The sequence below is a fragment of the Aphelocoma coerulescens genome, chromosome 6, assembly GCF_041296385.1.
Source record: "Aphelocoma coerulescens isolate FSJ_1873_10779 chromosome 6, UR_Acoe_1.0, whole genome shotgun sequence".
Taxonomy (NCBI): Eukaryota; Metazoa; Chordata; class Aves; order Passeriformes; family Corvidae; genus Aphelocoma; species Aphelocoma coerulescens.
Genome location: NC_091020.1, coordinates 7,903,170 through 7,920,143, shown reverse-complemented (window position 1 = coordinate 7,920,143; position 16,974 = coordinate 7,903,170). Strand labels below are relative to the sequence as shown.

The following is a 16,974-nucleotide window of genomic DNA, read 5'->3' as shown; positions in this document are numbered from 1 at the left end:
CTCATGAGGCCCCAACACAACTTTCAACAAAACCTCTCTTCTCTGTGTCCGAATGAGGGGACTGGCAGGAGCTGGGGGAGGAGCACCAGCAGGGCAGTGCAGAGCCCTCAGTGACGGGAAGGGCCCACGGAGAAGTTGCCATCTCCAGCGTGAGCAAAGGCAGCGCCCAAGCCAGGATACCAGACGGCCACTCTGTGCACGAGGTACAGCACTCCTGGGGCAGAGGGAGACTGGAAAGAGGGAGGAGAGGGAACTAAGCAACTAAGAGAGGAAGGGGCTAAAGAGAGCAGAGAACCTAGGGTGGAGGGGCTTGGAAGAACCTGACCCACTGCCTGAAGGGAAAATGGGATTCAATGGGATGCTCCGATATGCGGAAAGTAGCGAGTGGTGATACTACAGGTAGCAAAAGGAGAATTTACTGAACAATAAATGGCTTGATGCAATCCTGAGTATGCAATGACTGAGGGAGTTGAGTGGGAATACCCACGTTAAGAGGAAAAATGCAACATGCATTTTACTTCAAATTTGTACTTTGCTTGCATTTTTTTGTCTGGTTCCCACATGTCTCCAGAATTTATCAACATACAATTGTATTTTTCTGCATTGCTGATCTTCTCCTAAGCCATGAAATCAGAAAACTCTCAAACTGAATTTTCAAAACCAGGAGTTTCCCTTCTTGAAATCAGCAAATAAGGGATTCACTGTGTCCCAGTTCATTGGGTTTCCCATCTGTTCAAAAGAATATGGCCATTTCCATGAAATGAATGCTTTTCAAAATTTATTTTTGGAGGAGGGGAGTAAATGTAAGCGATTTGGAAATAAGATGTAAGAGATGGTGCTCTCTTCTGAAGGGATGGTTAGACCTGCTCTTTAGTGGGAGTATTTGACAAAGCTCAAATATGCTTTGTTTTCTTGGACTTGAATACCTTTGGATCACAGATGCTCAAGGATGAAAGTTTATTTATTTATTTGTTGCTTGTTTTCTGAGTGGAGTTTTATTTATTTATATATGTGCAAAATGCTCTATTCTACTGGGTGGGATGTCAGACTATTTATTTTGGCACCTGTTTTAAGAAATAGGTGCTTTTACTCTGCAGCTGAAGTGGTTTTGCTTCAAGTACCCTTAAGATTTTAAACCCCACCAGAGTGGTGGTTCACTATAAAACAAAAAGTGAATAGTACTTGGCTTTATAAATTTTGTAAATATAACCTTCCGTTTTCATGAATCTCACACAGGTCAGCATCCTTAGATTTACGGATTTTTTTTTTTCATTTTAATTCTTATTGGAAAGTTTTTTATGTAGGGTAATAAGTTGCAGCTGTCTTTATTTTGATACAACATTATTTACTGCTTGATTAAGAAAACTTTACCAAAACAACAGACTCTACGTCATGGCAGAGTACTCTCTATGCAAAATGCAGTTACACAGTATTTCCTCACTGATATTTCTCCCAAGACTTGTTTGGGGTTTGGAAGGCAGGCTGAGGACAGCCGGCCACCACAGCCGTGGCTTCAGCCTCATGCTGTCATTATCAAACACACAAACCCCACACCAGCGTCCACAGGACAGATGTCCACCCATGGACTGGCTACGAGCCGGGCCTAACTCACCAGGTAGGATCTGCTCGAGCAGAGCAACCCGAGCTGGAAGCAGCAGACAAGGGGCTGGATCTCAGCCGCCTCTGAGCAGTGTGAGAGTGCACAGATTCCTGCTCTCCCGTGTGCTTGGGGCACTGGGAACACCATGGGAGACAGCAAGTAGAAGATTCACCCCTCAAATTCTCTGCTGTCGTGCCAGTCTGGAGATGGCAGCATGAGGCTGCTCTTTGACCTCTTTGGTAAATACAAATGAGGGAGCAGCACAGTACAGCCTTGCTGTTCAACTGGAAGAGAAGTGGTGACTTTGCAGGGTGCTCGGGTTCCCCACTCCTCTGTTCTTCCTGAGGCTGGCCCATCCTCATGAGCTCTTCACTCCTCTGTGATGGGCTGACCCCATGCTGGCAGGAAAAGATTATACCCACCTCTGCCTTAGTCTTTCTTGGCCACCTGCTGCTAAAATCAGCTAGCTAATGTCTCACTTTACAGAGCAGCATGCCAGGATCTTCATTTTCATTCAGAAGGTGCCATTTTATGCTTGGGATTTGGCTGTGAGGCAGTGTTGCTATTTGGTATTTCTCTACAGCTATAAATGTCAAGCTTTTAGGCTTAAGAGGTAGGGTGGAGAAAGTATCTTCCCTTTTTGTGTGCTTATGCCAATAACTGTGAATGTAAACATCTGCATTAATGAGGCTTGTTGAAAGTGTTTTATTAGGAAATGTGAAAGTCATTAACTTTTCAGTAAGAAAGTGTAAATGTCCCTTCTTATATTTGCATGTGAAACTATAAAACTTAATTTTCTATGCATACATGAACATTTTTGTCCATCATAGTAACCAAAGCACTTTAGTAAGGCATTTGTCATTTTAGTTTGAAAAAGCACTGTCTTTTTTCATACACCACCTTACATTCCCAAATCCTTTGATAAAAGACAGTCTATGCTTATGTGAATGCAAAAATAAATGCATGGGTGATGTTCTGTGGGCAGAATCCTCATTTTGGAGGCTGGCTGGAGAGTGAATAGGCACCATTAACACCGAATGGAAAATTTTCTTTATCCGTGTAGCCAGTTGGTTTTACAAGTGATTTGGTTGGATGTTTTGTTATGCAGTGTATATTTTGAGTTTGCTTCAGTTCTGTTTGTTTTACTTGCATCTATAAATCAAGCTTTTTGAGGCTTCACAGACAAAAATTCTTGAAAATCTCAGTAGGTTTGACTCTTCAGAATGATGATGTTTCAGTTGTTGATGCTATGATAAATTTTTATTATAGAGAACTTCCTTCTAAGGGAATGGGGCTGTGGGATTTGTTCAGAATTAGTAGTTGTGTAGGGATGACACTCAGAAGACTAGCAGTGGTGGATGGAGGCAGGGAGATGGCAGGGCAGAGAGAATTGTCATGGCAAAATGTAAAGAGAACGTGAGTAGAAGACAGAACCCTAACACCAGATTTTTTCCCTATAAAAGAATGTAGTGAATCCTTGTGTAAGGACTGTAGGAAATCCACAGGAGGAAACCTCATGGCAAGAAATAGCTGTAGAAAAATACCCCAAAAATGTCTAGTGCTATTTTTATCTGCAATATCATTATTTTGCTGTTTAACTCCAATAGTTAAAAGTTCGTGTGTAACAGAAATTATTTCCTCAGTCCTAAAACAATAATTTTAATGCCCTTCCTATTTCTAACAGCAACAAAAAAAGTTGGAAATAATTAAATGCTTTTGTGGATGCACAAATATATAACACAGAATCCAAGTCACATAGTAAGAAAAACTGCCACATGCACTGGACAACAGCAGGCCTGTGTGTTTTTCCTTAAGGCTTGAATCAGCTGAGAAAAAGTGCCATGTTGAGCATTACACTGTTTTTCTCTGGATAATTCAATGTGTGAATTATTTCATTATTATGTCACTGCTTCCCTATACACTAGATTTCAAGAAAGCAATTTTATGTACAGTATTTAAGCACACATGAAGGCCTGCTGAGATTTGTTGGGATTACACTTAAAATCCTGCCACAGATGCAGAGAATACTCAGCTTCTTCCTCTAAAAGGCTAGTCACATCTTCACATATGATGAGATATTTATTGAGTGCAACGTTAACAGCTACCATATTGCTGTACTCCCACGCTGACACAAACGTTGGCAGAAGCTACTGTGCCAGCTGCCCACTTTACACACTCTAGTGGCACCTTTTCTCCTCCTCAAATCCATAAATTGCCATTATCATCCAATTAATGCTCAAACAGTGATATTTTTTTCTGCCTGACATATTTCTCAGAAAATAAAAAAAGATGGATACACAGGAGTCTGTAAAACCAGAACAAACCCATCAGTTAAGACTTGTTCGATGCCAAAAAGTACCCTGGAGTCCTCTGTGGGAATATTATTATAGGGAACCAAGGATTCGTGTAGAGATTGAGGAGATTAAACCTTAATTAAAATGAGCACTCATACACAGAACACACAGCAGACAACTATTCTTTTAGCTGCAGTGGGGCAGGTCTCCCTGCAGCTGCTCAGGTCACACATCCCATCCCGCCCAAGGGGGGTTACTGCAGTGGCTGCTGGAGGGCACATTGCTTAGGTCGCTATGGAGACACACAGCTACAGAAGGCTCCTCAAGGCATGGTGCTTCTCTGCAACAAGATAAGGTGCCTTCCATAATCAGCATTCGTACCTAAACTGTGCACAGGGGGTTTGCCCTTCTGTTCACAGGCTGTGCTGCTCCAGCCCATGAGGGTCTGTTCACCAACAAGTCAAAGCATGGGAGCTGCATTCCCCTCCCAAGTGCATAGAACTGGAAGGGGTGATCATTTCTGATAAGTTTTCATCCTCAGAAGTATTTATTTCAGATCTAAGATAGTCTCTGCCTGCTCGCCTCCAAAATGCTGCAGGGGTATATTCAAGACTTAAATTTTTACTTCTAAGGATGTTGACACAATTTTCTAAGAGAGTTATACTTCTCACATTGAAAAAGCAAATAAATCAACCTAATTTGGTGCATACTATTTCTGTGATTGCATAATAATTTTTCTCTGTTCCTAAGGGATTTTATGTTCTGTAGACTTGTGATGAACAGGAAGCACGTAGAGATCATACTGTGGTTTACTAATCGTTGAAATGTGAGGGAAAAAACTTCAGCTTTTTATGTACATCCTTTCCAATATTTTGAAATAGAAACACAGAATACAAAAATATATCTAAATCATGTACCAACATCTTTCCAAAATGTCACAGTACCACTCTTGTCTGGAGTTTGGGTATAGAGTCAAGAAGAGTTCTTCTGGAGTGTCACTCTTTGAATGATTTCAGAACTGCTGATGTTTGTAATCCACTGTTATCCAATATTTTATTGCTCTCAGTAGGACATTTACAGGAGAGATGAAACCTGAGTAGGCTACAATTTATCCTTTCAGCAGTTCTCGTTGGGTACTCATGGCTGCGTGGAACTATTTACTCTTAAGTGGAGCCGTGGAGGATCTCTGTGTTGTGATGGTGTTTGCCAACATTCCCTTCTGACCTAATCTGTGTTTTGGTGGAATGTTATTTTAGGGACATATTTGATAGCTTAGAAGCCATGTCTAGAAATAGATAGCAACATGTACATCTCTTAAAGCAGAAGGGCTTCTGCTGCTCTGACTCTCTCATAACTTCATTCCTTGAATTTATTCTGGGCTTGCTGCACTAAAAGTGTTCCTCCAGATCATTGCCAAATTATTTGTTTATCATTTCAGGGCATATTATTTTTAAATTACTTGAGATAGTGTCATAACAGGTATAAAGGTGGTGTTGTTATTATTATTATTATTGTTGTTATTATTATACTGTTGAAATACAGTGCCATCAAACTCCAGATCTATTTTTAGGATGTTTTCCTGTGACAATCCTTCTTTGCTTATCCACTGAGTGTATTTGAGCTGAATCTCTGTTTCATCTCCTGTGTTGGAGTGAGTGAACTTCTTTTGTGCTCTCATTCTGGGAAGAAAGAACATAATCTCTGTCTTAGGTGACTTCATAAGAGATTTTATTCTTCCAGTTTTCCTTACCCTCTATTACTTGGAAAATGTTTAGATTTTTTTATAAATAAGCAGCAATATATTGTGTATGCTATGTTATTAGGGGAGTGAATTAAAAAGGCAACTTGGCAAAAGAGGGTTGAGAGGAGGAGAACTATGACTTACTTCAGTGCAGAAGGAAAAGCAAAAACTTTGTAGAAGTTTGAAGAAGAAAAAAATTTTCCTTCTGAATTCTAGTAAGCAGTATTAGTGACTTTTAAAATAACAGTGTATACTGGGGCATGTACCTAGGAGCACTAAGAAAGCTCAGCTATCTCATGACCACCAAGTGACACTGGTGTGCAGCCACTGCCTCCAACACAAACAGCTCAGCTCCATCTGAGGAGCCCTCCTGGAGGCAATCTATCACACACAGAACACAGCAGTTATAAATAAGGTCTGCTGTTCATATACATTCAGTGGCTTTTGCAACTAAGCTGTATTTGTGTCCAAAAGAAATATTTGGATGACTGAACGTCTTCCTCCTAGGAGTGGAAAAAAAAAGAGGGTAGATTGTCAGCACAGGTCAAGAAAGTAGTGAAACTCAGAGTTGTGTGCCTGGATGCATTTTGTCTTCCGAATCAAAGCGTTGCCACCCTGTGCAACCTTTTGAGAGACGCTGGCGCCTTAGGCTTAAGTACCTAATGTCACAGTGAATGAAGAGAGCCAGACAGCCAACTTACTGCTTAGGACTGAAAACAACACAGCAAGTGGAAGGAGGAGGAGCGCTGGAAGTACCTTACGAAAATTTTTAACAGAAAAGATAGATTTGAGCAAAAAGCTAGCTTCTTGAAACTCCCCTGGGTCTGTGTTTCTGTGTGATGAGAGCAAAATCGTTTAAAAAGATTGGGGTTTTTGGTTGGTTTGGTTTTGGCTTTAGTTTTGTTTTTGCTGTCATTTTCTGCCTCACAAAGAACACTTTTAGAAATTCCAGTCGAGTATGTAACACGGTGAGTTACAAGCTTTCCAGAGCTATCTTGAGGAGTCTATCTAAAGAATGATGAACTTGGATGCCAATGTAGCACCTGTGAGAGACAGGAACAGATTCACTTGGTGGGCACAGCATAGCAAAGCAGACTTGCAGCCCTGGTGTGAGCAGCACGGAGCAAGAGGGACACAGCTCAGTGGGGCTCGTGGTCACAGGGCTGCTCTCATTTACTCATTTGGTAATAAACACAGGAAACTCTCATTTTCTCAATGACTGGATCTAGAGATTATCAATGTGCCATTACTGGGTTTCCACCATGAAACAAGAACATGCAATAGCTCTTCCCCTAGTCTGGGGTTTTTTTCCTCCTTACTCTCTCTCTTTGGACATTGTCTCTACCACAGCCATTCTGCAAGGGCATAAGATGGCTGCATCTATGGTGTTTGGATTTATGTCTGTGTTTTTTCGTTGTAAAGCCAATGTTAGGAGCTTTAACAAGTTTTTCCTTGAGTTCAGTCTTGATCTTACTGCCAAGGAAATGTACATCAAGCAAGATTTTGCATTTTAAGGAAAAAAATGCAAACAGCAAAAAAAAGAGACAAGTTTTTGATAAAATATGCATGTTTAGGCTGTGTTTTCCATTTGAGAGGCTGATCAGGTCCAGCAGGAAAAAACATTTTAATATTAAATAATTTCAGAATTACAGCTTTTAGAATAGAAAAAAAACTCCTCTGGATAAGGCCTTTCATTTATAACTAGTGCATCAACAGGGCAGAGGTGAAATTTCATTAGTTGCCTCTGTCTTTTAGGAATCCAGTCTTTACCAATGCATTATTCCAAATCCTTCACTGAATAATCTGCATAATGATTGCAGTGCCTGTGAGTCTCATCACCAGCACATTTTTTCATTAGAACATATATGAAGGACAAACAGCTAGACTGAGTTTATTAAAAAGTTTGAGCAAATGCTGGTGGAGAGTTTTTTTCCAATATTTTCTCAGCTCTTTTAAGAAGTGGTACAACTCTCATCTAAAAGCAATGAAAAACTTCCATCCCTTACAGAGTTCTGTAAATCTGTGAGCCCTCTATACCTCATGCTCAGAAGTAAAGACAGGACAGACCCTCTCTTGATCTTGACCTTTTTTCTCCAGGCATTAAATTTCTCACATTACTGCAAACAGCCTCCACCCGTGAGCATTGTTCATCTCTTTGGTATTTTCAGGTCTTGCATGTGTTGGCTCTTTGCCATTGTATCTGAGCACAGTGTTCTCAAAGCTTGCAGTATGACACATGATACAGCAAAGAAAGATAAAGAAAGGAACAGAGCAGACAGTAATCGATAGGAATGAACAGGACAAAAGAGCCTCTCAGCATTTTCCACTCATTCTGCTACTTTTACTTTTTTTCCATTCTCTTTATCTCGTTTTCTTTTTTACATTCTTCACTCTCTGCCTTTAAGATTTTAAACATTTTAAGTCAGTCCCTCTGTCTTTACTACAAGCATAAGTTATGAGGAATGAGCAAAAGGAGCTACAAGCAACACACAGCAGGAGCTTCTGACACAGCACATGAGGAGACCAAATGGAATAGCATGGCTCAAAATCATAAATCAGCATGCAAAAAGTCTCAAAACGTGCGTGTCACCATGAGGTAGCTGGTTAGGAAGAACAACATGTTTTTCTCCAACATAAACCTACCGTAGGAACAACCCATTTGCAATCTCTAAGCTCCAGTTTTTGAAGCTTTTTGTTCAGTTTTGTTTAGTTTTTACTTAGAATTAAAATTGACTTGCTTAGTTACCTCCCATATTATTCACTGAACATCTGATTAGCTAAATACCACGTAGTGGATTATCACACAAGATTCTATGGTGAGATGCAGCTCTTGTTTAAATTTTTTGTATATATAAGAGGGTGAATTTTATTTCTGTTGACTTTTTATTAGCTTGGAATAGTAAGAAAAGATTTTCAAAATGTTGAGCTCCAGATCCACTGCTGTTTTGATGCTCAAATTCTGCACATCACATGTTTTCTTTCTCAGTCCTTACGTAAGAAGATTACACAAGGGAAGACTGTAATCTCCAAAATCATTTACCGTATTAGACAGCAGCTACCACCAGTGGATCTTTATCAGCTGCCTGGAGCAGAAAGGAGACACGTGGCTATACATTTGGAAACTGGTCATTTACAGTACTCATCAATGTGTGCTGCTAGTCATGGGCAGATGTCATCAACAGTCATTATGCAGCTCTGAAAATAGAACCAAACTTGACCTGGACAGGTCCTCAAACAATTGATAAACTGCCTCTGAACAATGGAAATGTGTGGAGTCCATTCTCTCCACCAGCCTCTTGCTGTTCAGTGATCCTGCAGACCCAGTGCTATGGCAGCGTGGGGAGGGGACACTCAGTCGGACTGTACATGGCAAGAAGATGTCTCCTGACTCTTCAGAGTTATAGTTTCTCTATATGTCCCTGACTGGGGATAGGAGAGGAGGATCCCTACCATGTCCTGGCTGATCTCTGGAAATGGCAAGTTTTATTTGCCCATTGTGTCTTTTCCTTTTTTTTTCTTTTCCCCAAGAACCTCTGGTAAGCAAAGACAGTGAGTAGGAGGAAGCACTTTGGGGAAGAAAAGGGCAAAGTGGTTTTAAAAGTGGGAACAGTCCTGTGCAGAGCCAGGAGTTGGACTCAGTGATCCTTGTGGCTCCCTTCCAGCTCAGCAGTTTCTGTGATTCTGTGAGAGCACCTCTGCCCTGTGTTTGCTTCTTTGTCTGTCCCAGGCACTGTGCTGTGCCCAAGGAAGGGAAGGAACAGCATCAGGATGCAGAGGGGTTCCTGTGCTTTCACCTTGCCCACTTTCCCAGACTATGTGAACTCTGCATGGAGAGCTGGTGCCGTGGCCCTGACAGCACTCCCTCAATTGCTGTGTTGTGTGGAAGGGGACAACCTGCCATGGTCTCACATTCACACACTTTCCTAAATCTGGCTTCCTCTGCTTAGCTCCCACGACAGGATAAAGAGGACGGGGGGGGAGTTCCTTCCCTCTCCCTTCCCTGCCCTTACCCAAGGCTTGAGAGGAACACTGCCTTCTCATTTCCTTTGAGAAGTGCTGGCGAGCACAGGCTGTTACAGTGCGTGCACACAGTCCTTGGCATCAGAAGTGGTCAGCTGCTCCCATGCTCCTGTTTGCTTGCTGGCGTGTGGCAGAGAGCATGAGAGAGAGGAAAGCAGTGCTACCCTTCTGAAATGAGCTATAGCAAGTGCTGTGTGCCCACAGCTCCAGCCAGCCTGCCAGGGCTTGTCTGCTCGTTAGTTAGCAGGTAGAACATTACAAGTGACTTGCACTTAGTTGCTCCCCTGTGCCAGCCCCTCTGATCTCCAGAAGGCCTGGAAGACATGATTTAAGGCAGTAAGAAATGTGTTGCTTAGCCTTTCTGGAACTGCACAGCCCATGTTTGTGTGGTAACGTTATGTTTGAAACACAAGAGTGCTTTGTAGAGGTTACCAATACTGCTACATGTAATGACAACAAAAAATAATTTTTAAGCTGTCTCTGCCAGAATAAGAATTTGATTGTCAGAAATAGCCAGCAGCCCTCCCCCAATGGAAGTGTGGGGAACATCTCTTTGCTTCTCCTTTGCAGTCTCCAGAAGGGTGTGTGCAGAGGGGCTTTTATGTTTGCCTATGTCCCTAAACAAGGAGGATACCACAGCAATAATCTTTTGGTGGCAGAAATGACTGAATTGAAGTTTGTTATGATCTATACAGCAGAACTTACTGTTATGCTGCATCTGTGCAGGGGCTGATCTCTTTATAGCAGCAGTTGCAGCAACAGAAATTTTTCTGACTATGGGTTTTGTTTTTATGTCTTTCCAAGCGTTCTTCCTTTTGGTTGTTCTTGAAGTTGTGACAAGAGATCACGAAAGCTTAAGAGCTTAAGTGACTTCTTAGAGTACCATCATTTCAAGATGAATAAGCATTCATGAAGACAGCCTGTGGGAAGTGAATTGATGTAGTATTTGAATGCCCTGACTTTATAATTCATACAAAACTCTCTCTGCAGGAGTGTGCCCAGCGCTGAAAACTTTGCCTTAGGGTTCAGCTGGATCAAGCAGTAATAAGACTCCATCACTAGTTGAGGGGCAGGAAGAGGGGAAAACAACTTTAAAGCAGTGAAAGAAGATACCCATGATCAGTGTTGTAGCAAAGCTTTTGCTCCCACAGTCTGTGGAAGCACCACATAATAGGCTGAAGAACTGACCCTGCTCTCATTGCCTGCCTTGCAGCTGCATGTGGGATTGCAACCTCGGTTTGGGAACAGCTGGCTCAAGCAAAGGCAGCTGGCTGCTCTGCTCAGCTGTGTTTTGAGATGAGCTCTTTTCTGTTGAGGTCAGTGGGAGTTTGACAGTATAAGGAGTTCAGACCACCATCCCTCAAGAGGGTGGAGAAATCCAAAAAGAGAAAATAGGGATAAGACTACATGTTCTCTCCAAAGCTGGTTGCATGATCCATTTCAGTGCGAATGTATTTGTTAAAGTGTTTTTGCCAGCAAGATACAGGAAGGAGGTTTTACTCCAGGGTGAATTCATAGTTTGCATACTATTTCCATTTAGATAGTGCTGTCATGCATGAGAGCTCAAACCCCCAAAGTGACTGTCTAACCCCACTGCACGCTCCTATTTCTTTACTGACATTCCTGTTAGCTCCAGGCATTTGCCTTCTGCAGCCAAACAGCCACACTTTGGAAATGAGCATCTTTGTCCAGACTGACTGCGAGTTCATAATGCTCGCTGACAGCAACTGTTCCCAAAAGGGCTGCGTGGCACAGCTTCAGCTGCAGAAGCACTGCACTAAAACAGAACCAAGACCCAGAGAGCTTGGGTCTCCCCACCTGAGCCATCATGATCACTGCATATTTTTAAATCATTTTCTACAAGTGTTAATTATAACAGCAGTTTTGAACTCCCTGGTTAGAGGAGTGAGGGGACCAACCTCTGCTTTGACAGCTGGGCTTCTCAGTTTTTGTCTTATTTGTCACCGAGCATCTCTCATGCCTCCTAAGCATGGGAGGAAACCCTGAAGACATTCTGGAGTACTTTTCTGTGTTTTGTCTCTGAATTATTTGCTGTCACATTTTTGTTGGACATCACTGCTCCTGTGCTGGGAGTGGGAAGGTTTGTTTGTAATTCAGGTAGAGGCCAGTCATGTGCATTTTCGGTCTTATGATAGTTGTGTAATTAACTCCTGAGGGCATAAGACTTAGTGGTCAGTCTATAGATAGCCTATGGATCTGATAGCTGCTAATCTCATTAACCCTTGAACTTAGCTTGATTTATACCTCATTTGTTTCACCTAGTTTATTGTGAGACATTATTCAACTTCAAGAAAGAATGTTAAAGGTGGTAATGGAGCATTTTTGCTCAGGTGTCAAACTGCAGAGAATGGAGGATTTGGCACTCATTTCTATTGCACTATTAGACAAATGAGGATAGTCCTTGGTCAGTGATAAAATATTTCTGTTGTCAATCTCTCCTTAGGCTGACTCTGTTTCATATCCTCCTTTTCTGAATAGCTTTGCTTGATAAATTTTATGAATGCAAACACATATGCAGCGATACATTTCTAGAGGTTTTAATATACATGAACATTTGGCTCTACTCCAAAAACACATACAGTACTGCCTTAATACCAGGTCTAATTCACTCCTGGCAGGAGCAGTTTGGTGGTACACAGAAATTAAGGGGGAAAGTTGTCCTTAGTTTTTATGAACTGTAGCTATATCACTGTAGGAGTGTGCATAATTAAGCTGGTACAACCTCTAAATTAATTTGATGGAGCTACGGCATTAAAATAAGTTTAAAAATGTAATGACTGTTCTAAAAATGCAAGGAATTAAATTGTAGTAGTGTAGCTATTGTCCTAAATAGTAGGGCACAAAACAGTGCAAAAAGTATTGCTACAAAATAGTAGGGCTAATCTAGATTGGCATTTAAAGTACAAAACTGGATAGCTCCACCTCACACCCTTACTTCTGTTGCTGTGCTCAATCTAGTATTGGAAAACTTTACTGTCACTTATGTGTACAAATTAGTACTTCCACAGCATGACAGGCAATACGTTCTAGATTGATAAAATCCACACAGACGACTTTCTTGTCAACTGGCAGCTACTATAAGTAGCCTGCTAAGGACAAGAGACCAGAACATTTATGTGGTGGGTTGACACAGGCTGGGTACCAGGTCCCCACCAAAGCTGCTCTGTCACTGCCCTTCTCAGCAGGGCAGGGGAGAGAAAATGTGATGAAAGGCTTGTGGGTCAAAATCAGGGCAGGGAGAGATCACTCAGCAATTACTGTCATGGGCAAAATGCACTCAGCTTGGGGAAATTAGCTTAATATATTACCAATCAAATCAGAGTAGGATAATGGGAAATAAAAACTAAATCTAAAAACACTTTCCCCCCACTTCTCCCTTCTTCCCTGGTTTCACTCCTGATTTGCTCTATCTCCTCCCCAACCAGTGGCACAGGGAGATGGGGAATGTGGGGTTTGGTCAGTTCATCACACATTTTCTCTGCTGCTCCTTCCTTCTCAGGGGAGGACTGCTCACACTCTTCCCCTGCTTCAGCATGGGGTCCCTCCCACAGAAGACAGTCCCCCTTGAACTTATCCAAAGTGAGTCCTTCCCACAGGCTGCAGGGGAATCTCAGCTCCAGTGCTTGGACCACCTCCTCCCCCTCCTTTTCCACTGACCTTGGTGTCTGCTGGATTGTTTCTTTCGCATATTCACATTCTTCTCTTCTGATTGCTCTTGCACAGGATTTTTTCCTTCTTACATCTGTTATTCAGTGGTGCTACCACCACTGTGGATGGGCTCAGCCTTTGCCAGGGGTGGGTCTGCATTGGAGCTGGCTGGCCTTGGCTCCATCACACCTGGGGGAAACTTCCAGCAGCTTCTCACAGAGTCACCCCTGTAGCAACCAAAAATTTGCCACACAAACCAAATGAAATTTAATTTCACTAATTAAAATCAACTGCTTCAACACAAAAAACAATTTTTTGTTACTTTCTACTTCATTTTCCCTCCTCATCCCAGAAATAACCAGGTGGATGTCACATGATCAACCCCAAAAATATACTGTCGATAGCTAAATTGAATTTATGTGGAGATACATTAATCAGAAGCTGGCTCTCAGACAGATGGGAGTAGGTGACGTTAGACTGAAAATGAATAAAAGCAAGAACAGAGAGAATCAAGAAGAAGAAAAATACTGGTATTAAAAAGAAAAATTACATAAATAACCCTAGTAAATTTGGTTAAAAAAACTAATGTAAGATATTGGGTTGGCAGTTAACATGGAAGAAGGAGAGGAAATTAGAGAAAAAAAGAATTTACAAATGATGAGCATTTGATGTGAATTCAGCAGGTGCCAGATAAGCAGTGATTGGACAAGTCTGAACACAGACCCACATTCCATCACACAGGAGCTGTCACTGTCACACCTCTGTCATTAGGCAACACCTGTGCCTGCATGAATGGACACTTGTTCTGCTTTGCAGGCAGCCTTGTTCCTATCAGCATGTGCAGAAAAAGCCCCCTGAACTTTGGACAAGGAGCTGAGGAGCTTGTGTTAGCCCAGGAGAGAGAGTTTTGCCATTCTTCTTTGCTGTTCTCATTTCTCACTCCAGAATATATTGCAGGTTATCAAAGATGGCTCTTGCAAACACACATAGGAACAATTTAGGGGGCATTCACAAAGACTAAATTTAGCCTCAGAAGCTTTTTCTTCCCCTGCTTCTTGTAGAATCAAGAGGAAGCATTTCCTCTGGGGCAACTCCGAGCACCTACAATGAACTCCCTTTGAGACACAGATGAAGATTTTTCCACTCTCCACTGACTGTGGAAAGATCCTAAGGCAAATAAACTCCTTAGGCTAAAGATGGCCTTTGCAATTATCCTCCTGTGCAGCCTGGTTTAAGAAGCAGGAGCAGTGAATCAGTCACTAACAGATTTTGAGTCAGTTCTAGGATTTTTAAGTCTCACAGAATGCTACAACTCCTCCACTAACTTTAAACACTCCAGGGCACTGCGTATGTACAGCAACTGGAAATCTGTGAGGATTGCTACACTATCAATAAACATCATACTGTAGGGCTGACATCTATTCAGAACACAAGTAACAGTGGTAGGACATAATTCAGAGCAGAACATGGTTTAATTAAAATGCTTGTGGATGTTGTTATAGAAACAGTGCTATAGATGAATGCTCATTTCACCGTCTATTTGTATACTCTACTCTCGTTATCTAATCTGCCCGTATATGGGTGCCAAGTGGACATGCATTCCTACCAGAGCAAACCCATGGAAAACACTGCTCATGGTTGTTTCTAATGTGAAATTGTTTCTGGTGAAATTTTGTGACATTTCAGTTGTGGATCACATATTGCATTGGGTCTGTGTGGCAAGGTTCTGGTAGCAGGGAGGGAACAGGCATGGCTAAAGGGAGCAGTGGCTGAAAGCTTCCCCCATGTCCAACAGAGCCCAAATCATCCGACTCCAAGACAGACACTGGCCAAGGCCAAGCCAATCAGAAATTGCAGTAAAGCCTCTGTGATAGCATATTTAAGAAGGCAAAAAAAAAAGTTATTGTGCAGAAGTAATTGCAACCAGGGAAGGGAGGACTGAGAATATGTGAGAGAAACACTCTGCACACACCAAGGTCAGGGCAGGAGGAGGGGCAGGAGGTGGTCCAGGTGCCAGAGCAGATTCCCCTGCAGCCCGTGGTGCACACCAGGGCAAGGCAGGTTGTCCCCTGGCAGCCCGTGAAGATCCACAGGGGAACAGAGACCCGCCTGCAGCCCACGAAGGAGACCCATGCCAGAGCAGTGGGATGCCCTAAAGAATGCTGTGAATCTGTGGCAAGCCCACACTGGAGCAGGTTCCTGGGAGGGACTTGCAGACCTGTGGAGAGGGGAGCCCACGCTGGAGCAGGTTTGTTGGCAGCGCTTGCGACCCCATGGGGGACCCACACTGGAGCAGGCTGTTCCTGAGGGACTGCAGCCCATGGGAAGGGACCCACGCTGGAGCAGTTCATGGAGAACTGTAGCCCATGGGAAGGACTCTGGAAGCTGGGAGGACAGTCTCCTGTGAGAGGGACCCCATGCTGGAGCAGGGGAAGGGCTCTGCTCCCTGAGCAGCAGCAGAAACAATTTGTGATGAACTTCCCATAACCCCCATTCCCCATCTCCCTGCACCACTGGTTGGGGAGGAGGTAGAACCCAAAAAGGAGGGTGGGGTGGGGGAAGGTGTTTTTAAGATTTTTTTTTTTTACTTCTCATTGTCATACTCTGATTTTGGTTGGTAGTAAATTTAATTAATTTCTCTAAGGCAATTCCATTTTGTCCATGACAGTCACTGCTGAGTGATCTTTCCCTGCCCTTATATCGACCCATAAGCTTTTTGGTATATTTTCTCTCCCCTGCCCAGCTGAGGAGGGGAAAGTGAGAGCAGCTTTGGTGGGCACGTGGCATTCAGCCTGGGTCAATGCAAAACGTATGTATAAATCATCATAGATCTGAAAAACAGTATAAGAGCTTGTAGTAAGTGACTGAGTCAAATGAGAGAAATTTAAGATCAGTCTCACTACTCGTGCAGTCTCTGAGCTAAGGAGAGGGAAAGTCTTGGTGTTCCTACTGTCACTGATTTAACACAATCTTCCTGGTGTTTCCTTAGCAGTTAGTTGACTGTTCGTGGCAGCAGCAGGGGATGAGACAATGGTGTCTTTCCTGTGTTGCCACATCACCTTAGTCGTAGCAGATTGTGATGGTACAAAAGCAGTGACATCAACCTAGATCCCATCTTCTGTGCTTATGCAAAATGCTTATAGCTCTATAGTTGTAAGAAAATAAGATCAGTAGATGACATTGAGGAATTAACCACTTAGATTTTCTTCATTAACTTTATCAATGAACTGTACCTTCTTCTTGGCTATCTGAAGAGTTTTGGTTATCCAGTGAAAGGGAATGAGGAAATATATGAGGAATAATATGAGGAAAATCTCATTCACATCTGAGAGAGTTTCAGAAAAGGCTTTGTGGAAAGGGGAAGGGCGGTAGGGAGAACATTAGAAGATACTGTAATGAAAAGCCAGCAGAAATGTGTCTTTTTCCAATGAAAATGGGAAACACTGAAGAGAGAATGGGTCACTGCGGGCTACTTAAACAAGTAAAACTAAAATATGAACTGTGCTAGAAACAGAAAACTGGAAGGTCACCAAAACAGGATTTTATATTCCAAGTTTAGTACACAGGAGAGAAACAGGGACAGCATGAGGATACACTGAAACAGCTGCCAAGAGGTCAAAAATAACATGAAAATACTGTGTTTTAAGTCC

The 16,974-nt window shown here is 42.5% G+C and overlaps 1 protein-coding gene across 4 annotated transcripts in view; it reads left to right on the top strand.

Moving 5' to 3' along the window:
• Nucleotides 1-16,974, top strand: part of PHYHIPL (phytanoyl-CoA 2-hydroxylase interacting protein like) — a 128,726-nt gene that overhangs the window by 72,520 nt on the left and 39,232 nt on the right. The window contains exon 1 of one of the 4 annotated variants that reach the window (XM_069019109.1): nucleotides 38-203. The exons of the other annotated variants lie outside the window; for them this stretch is intronic. Coding sequence (XP_068875210.1) covers nucleotides 53-203 — 151 coding nt within the window. The 5' untranslated portion in view covers nucleotides 38-52. Of the gene's footprint in view, nucleotides 1-37; nucleotides 204-16,974 lie in introns of those variants that run through there. 4 annotated transcript variants of the gene reach the window in all.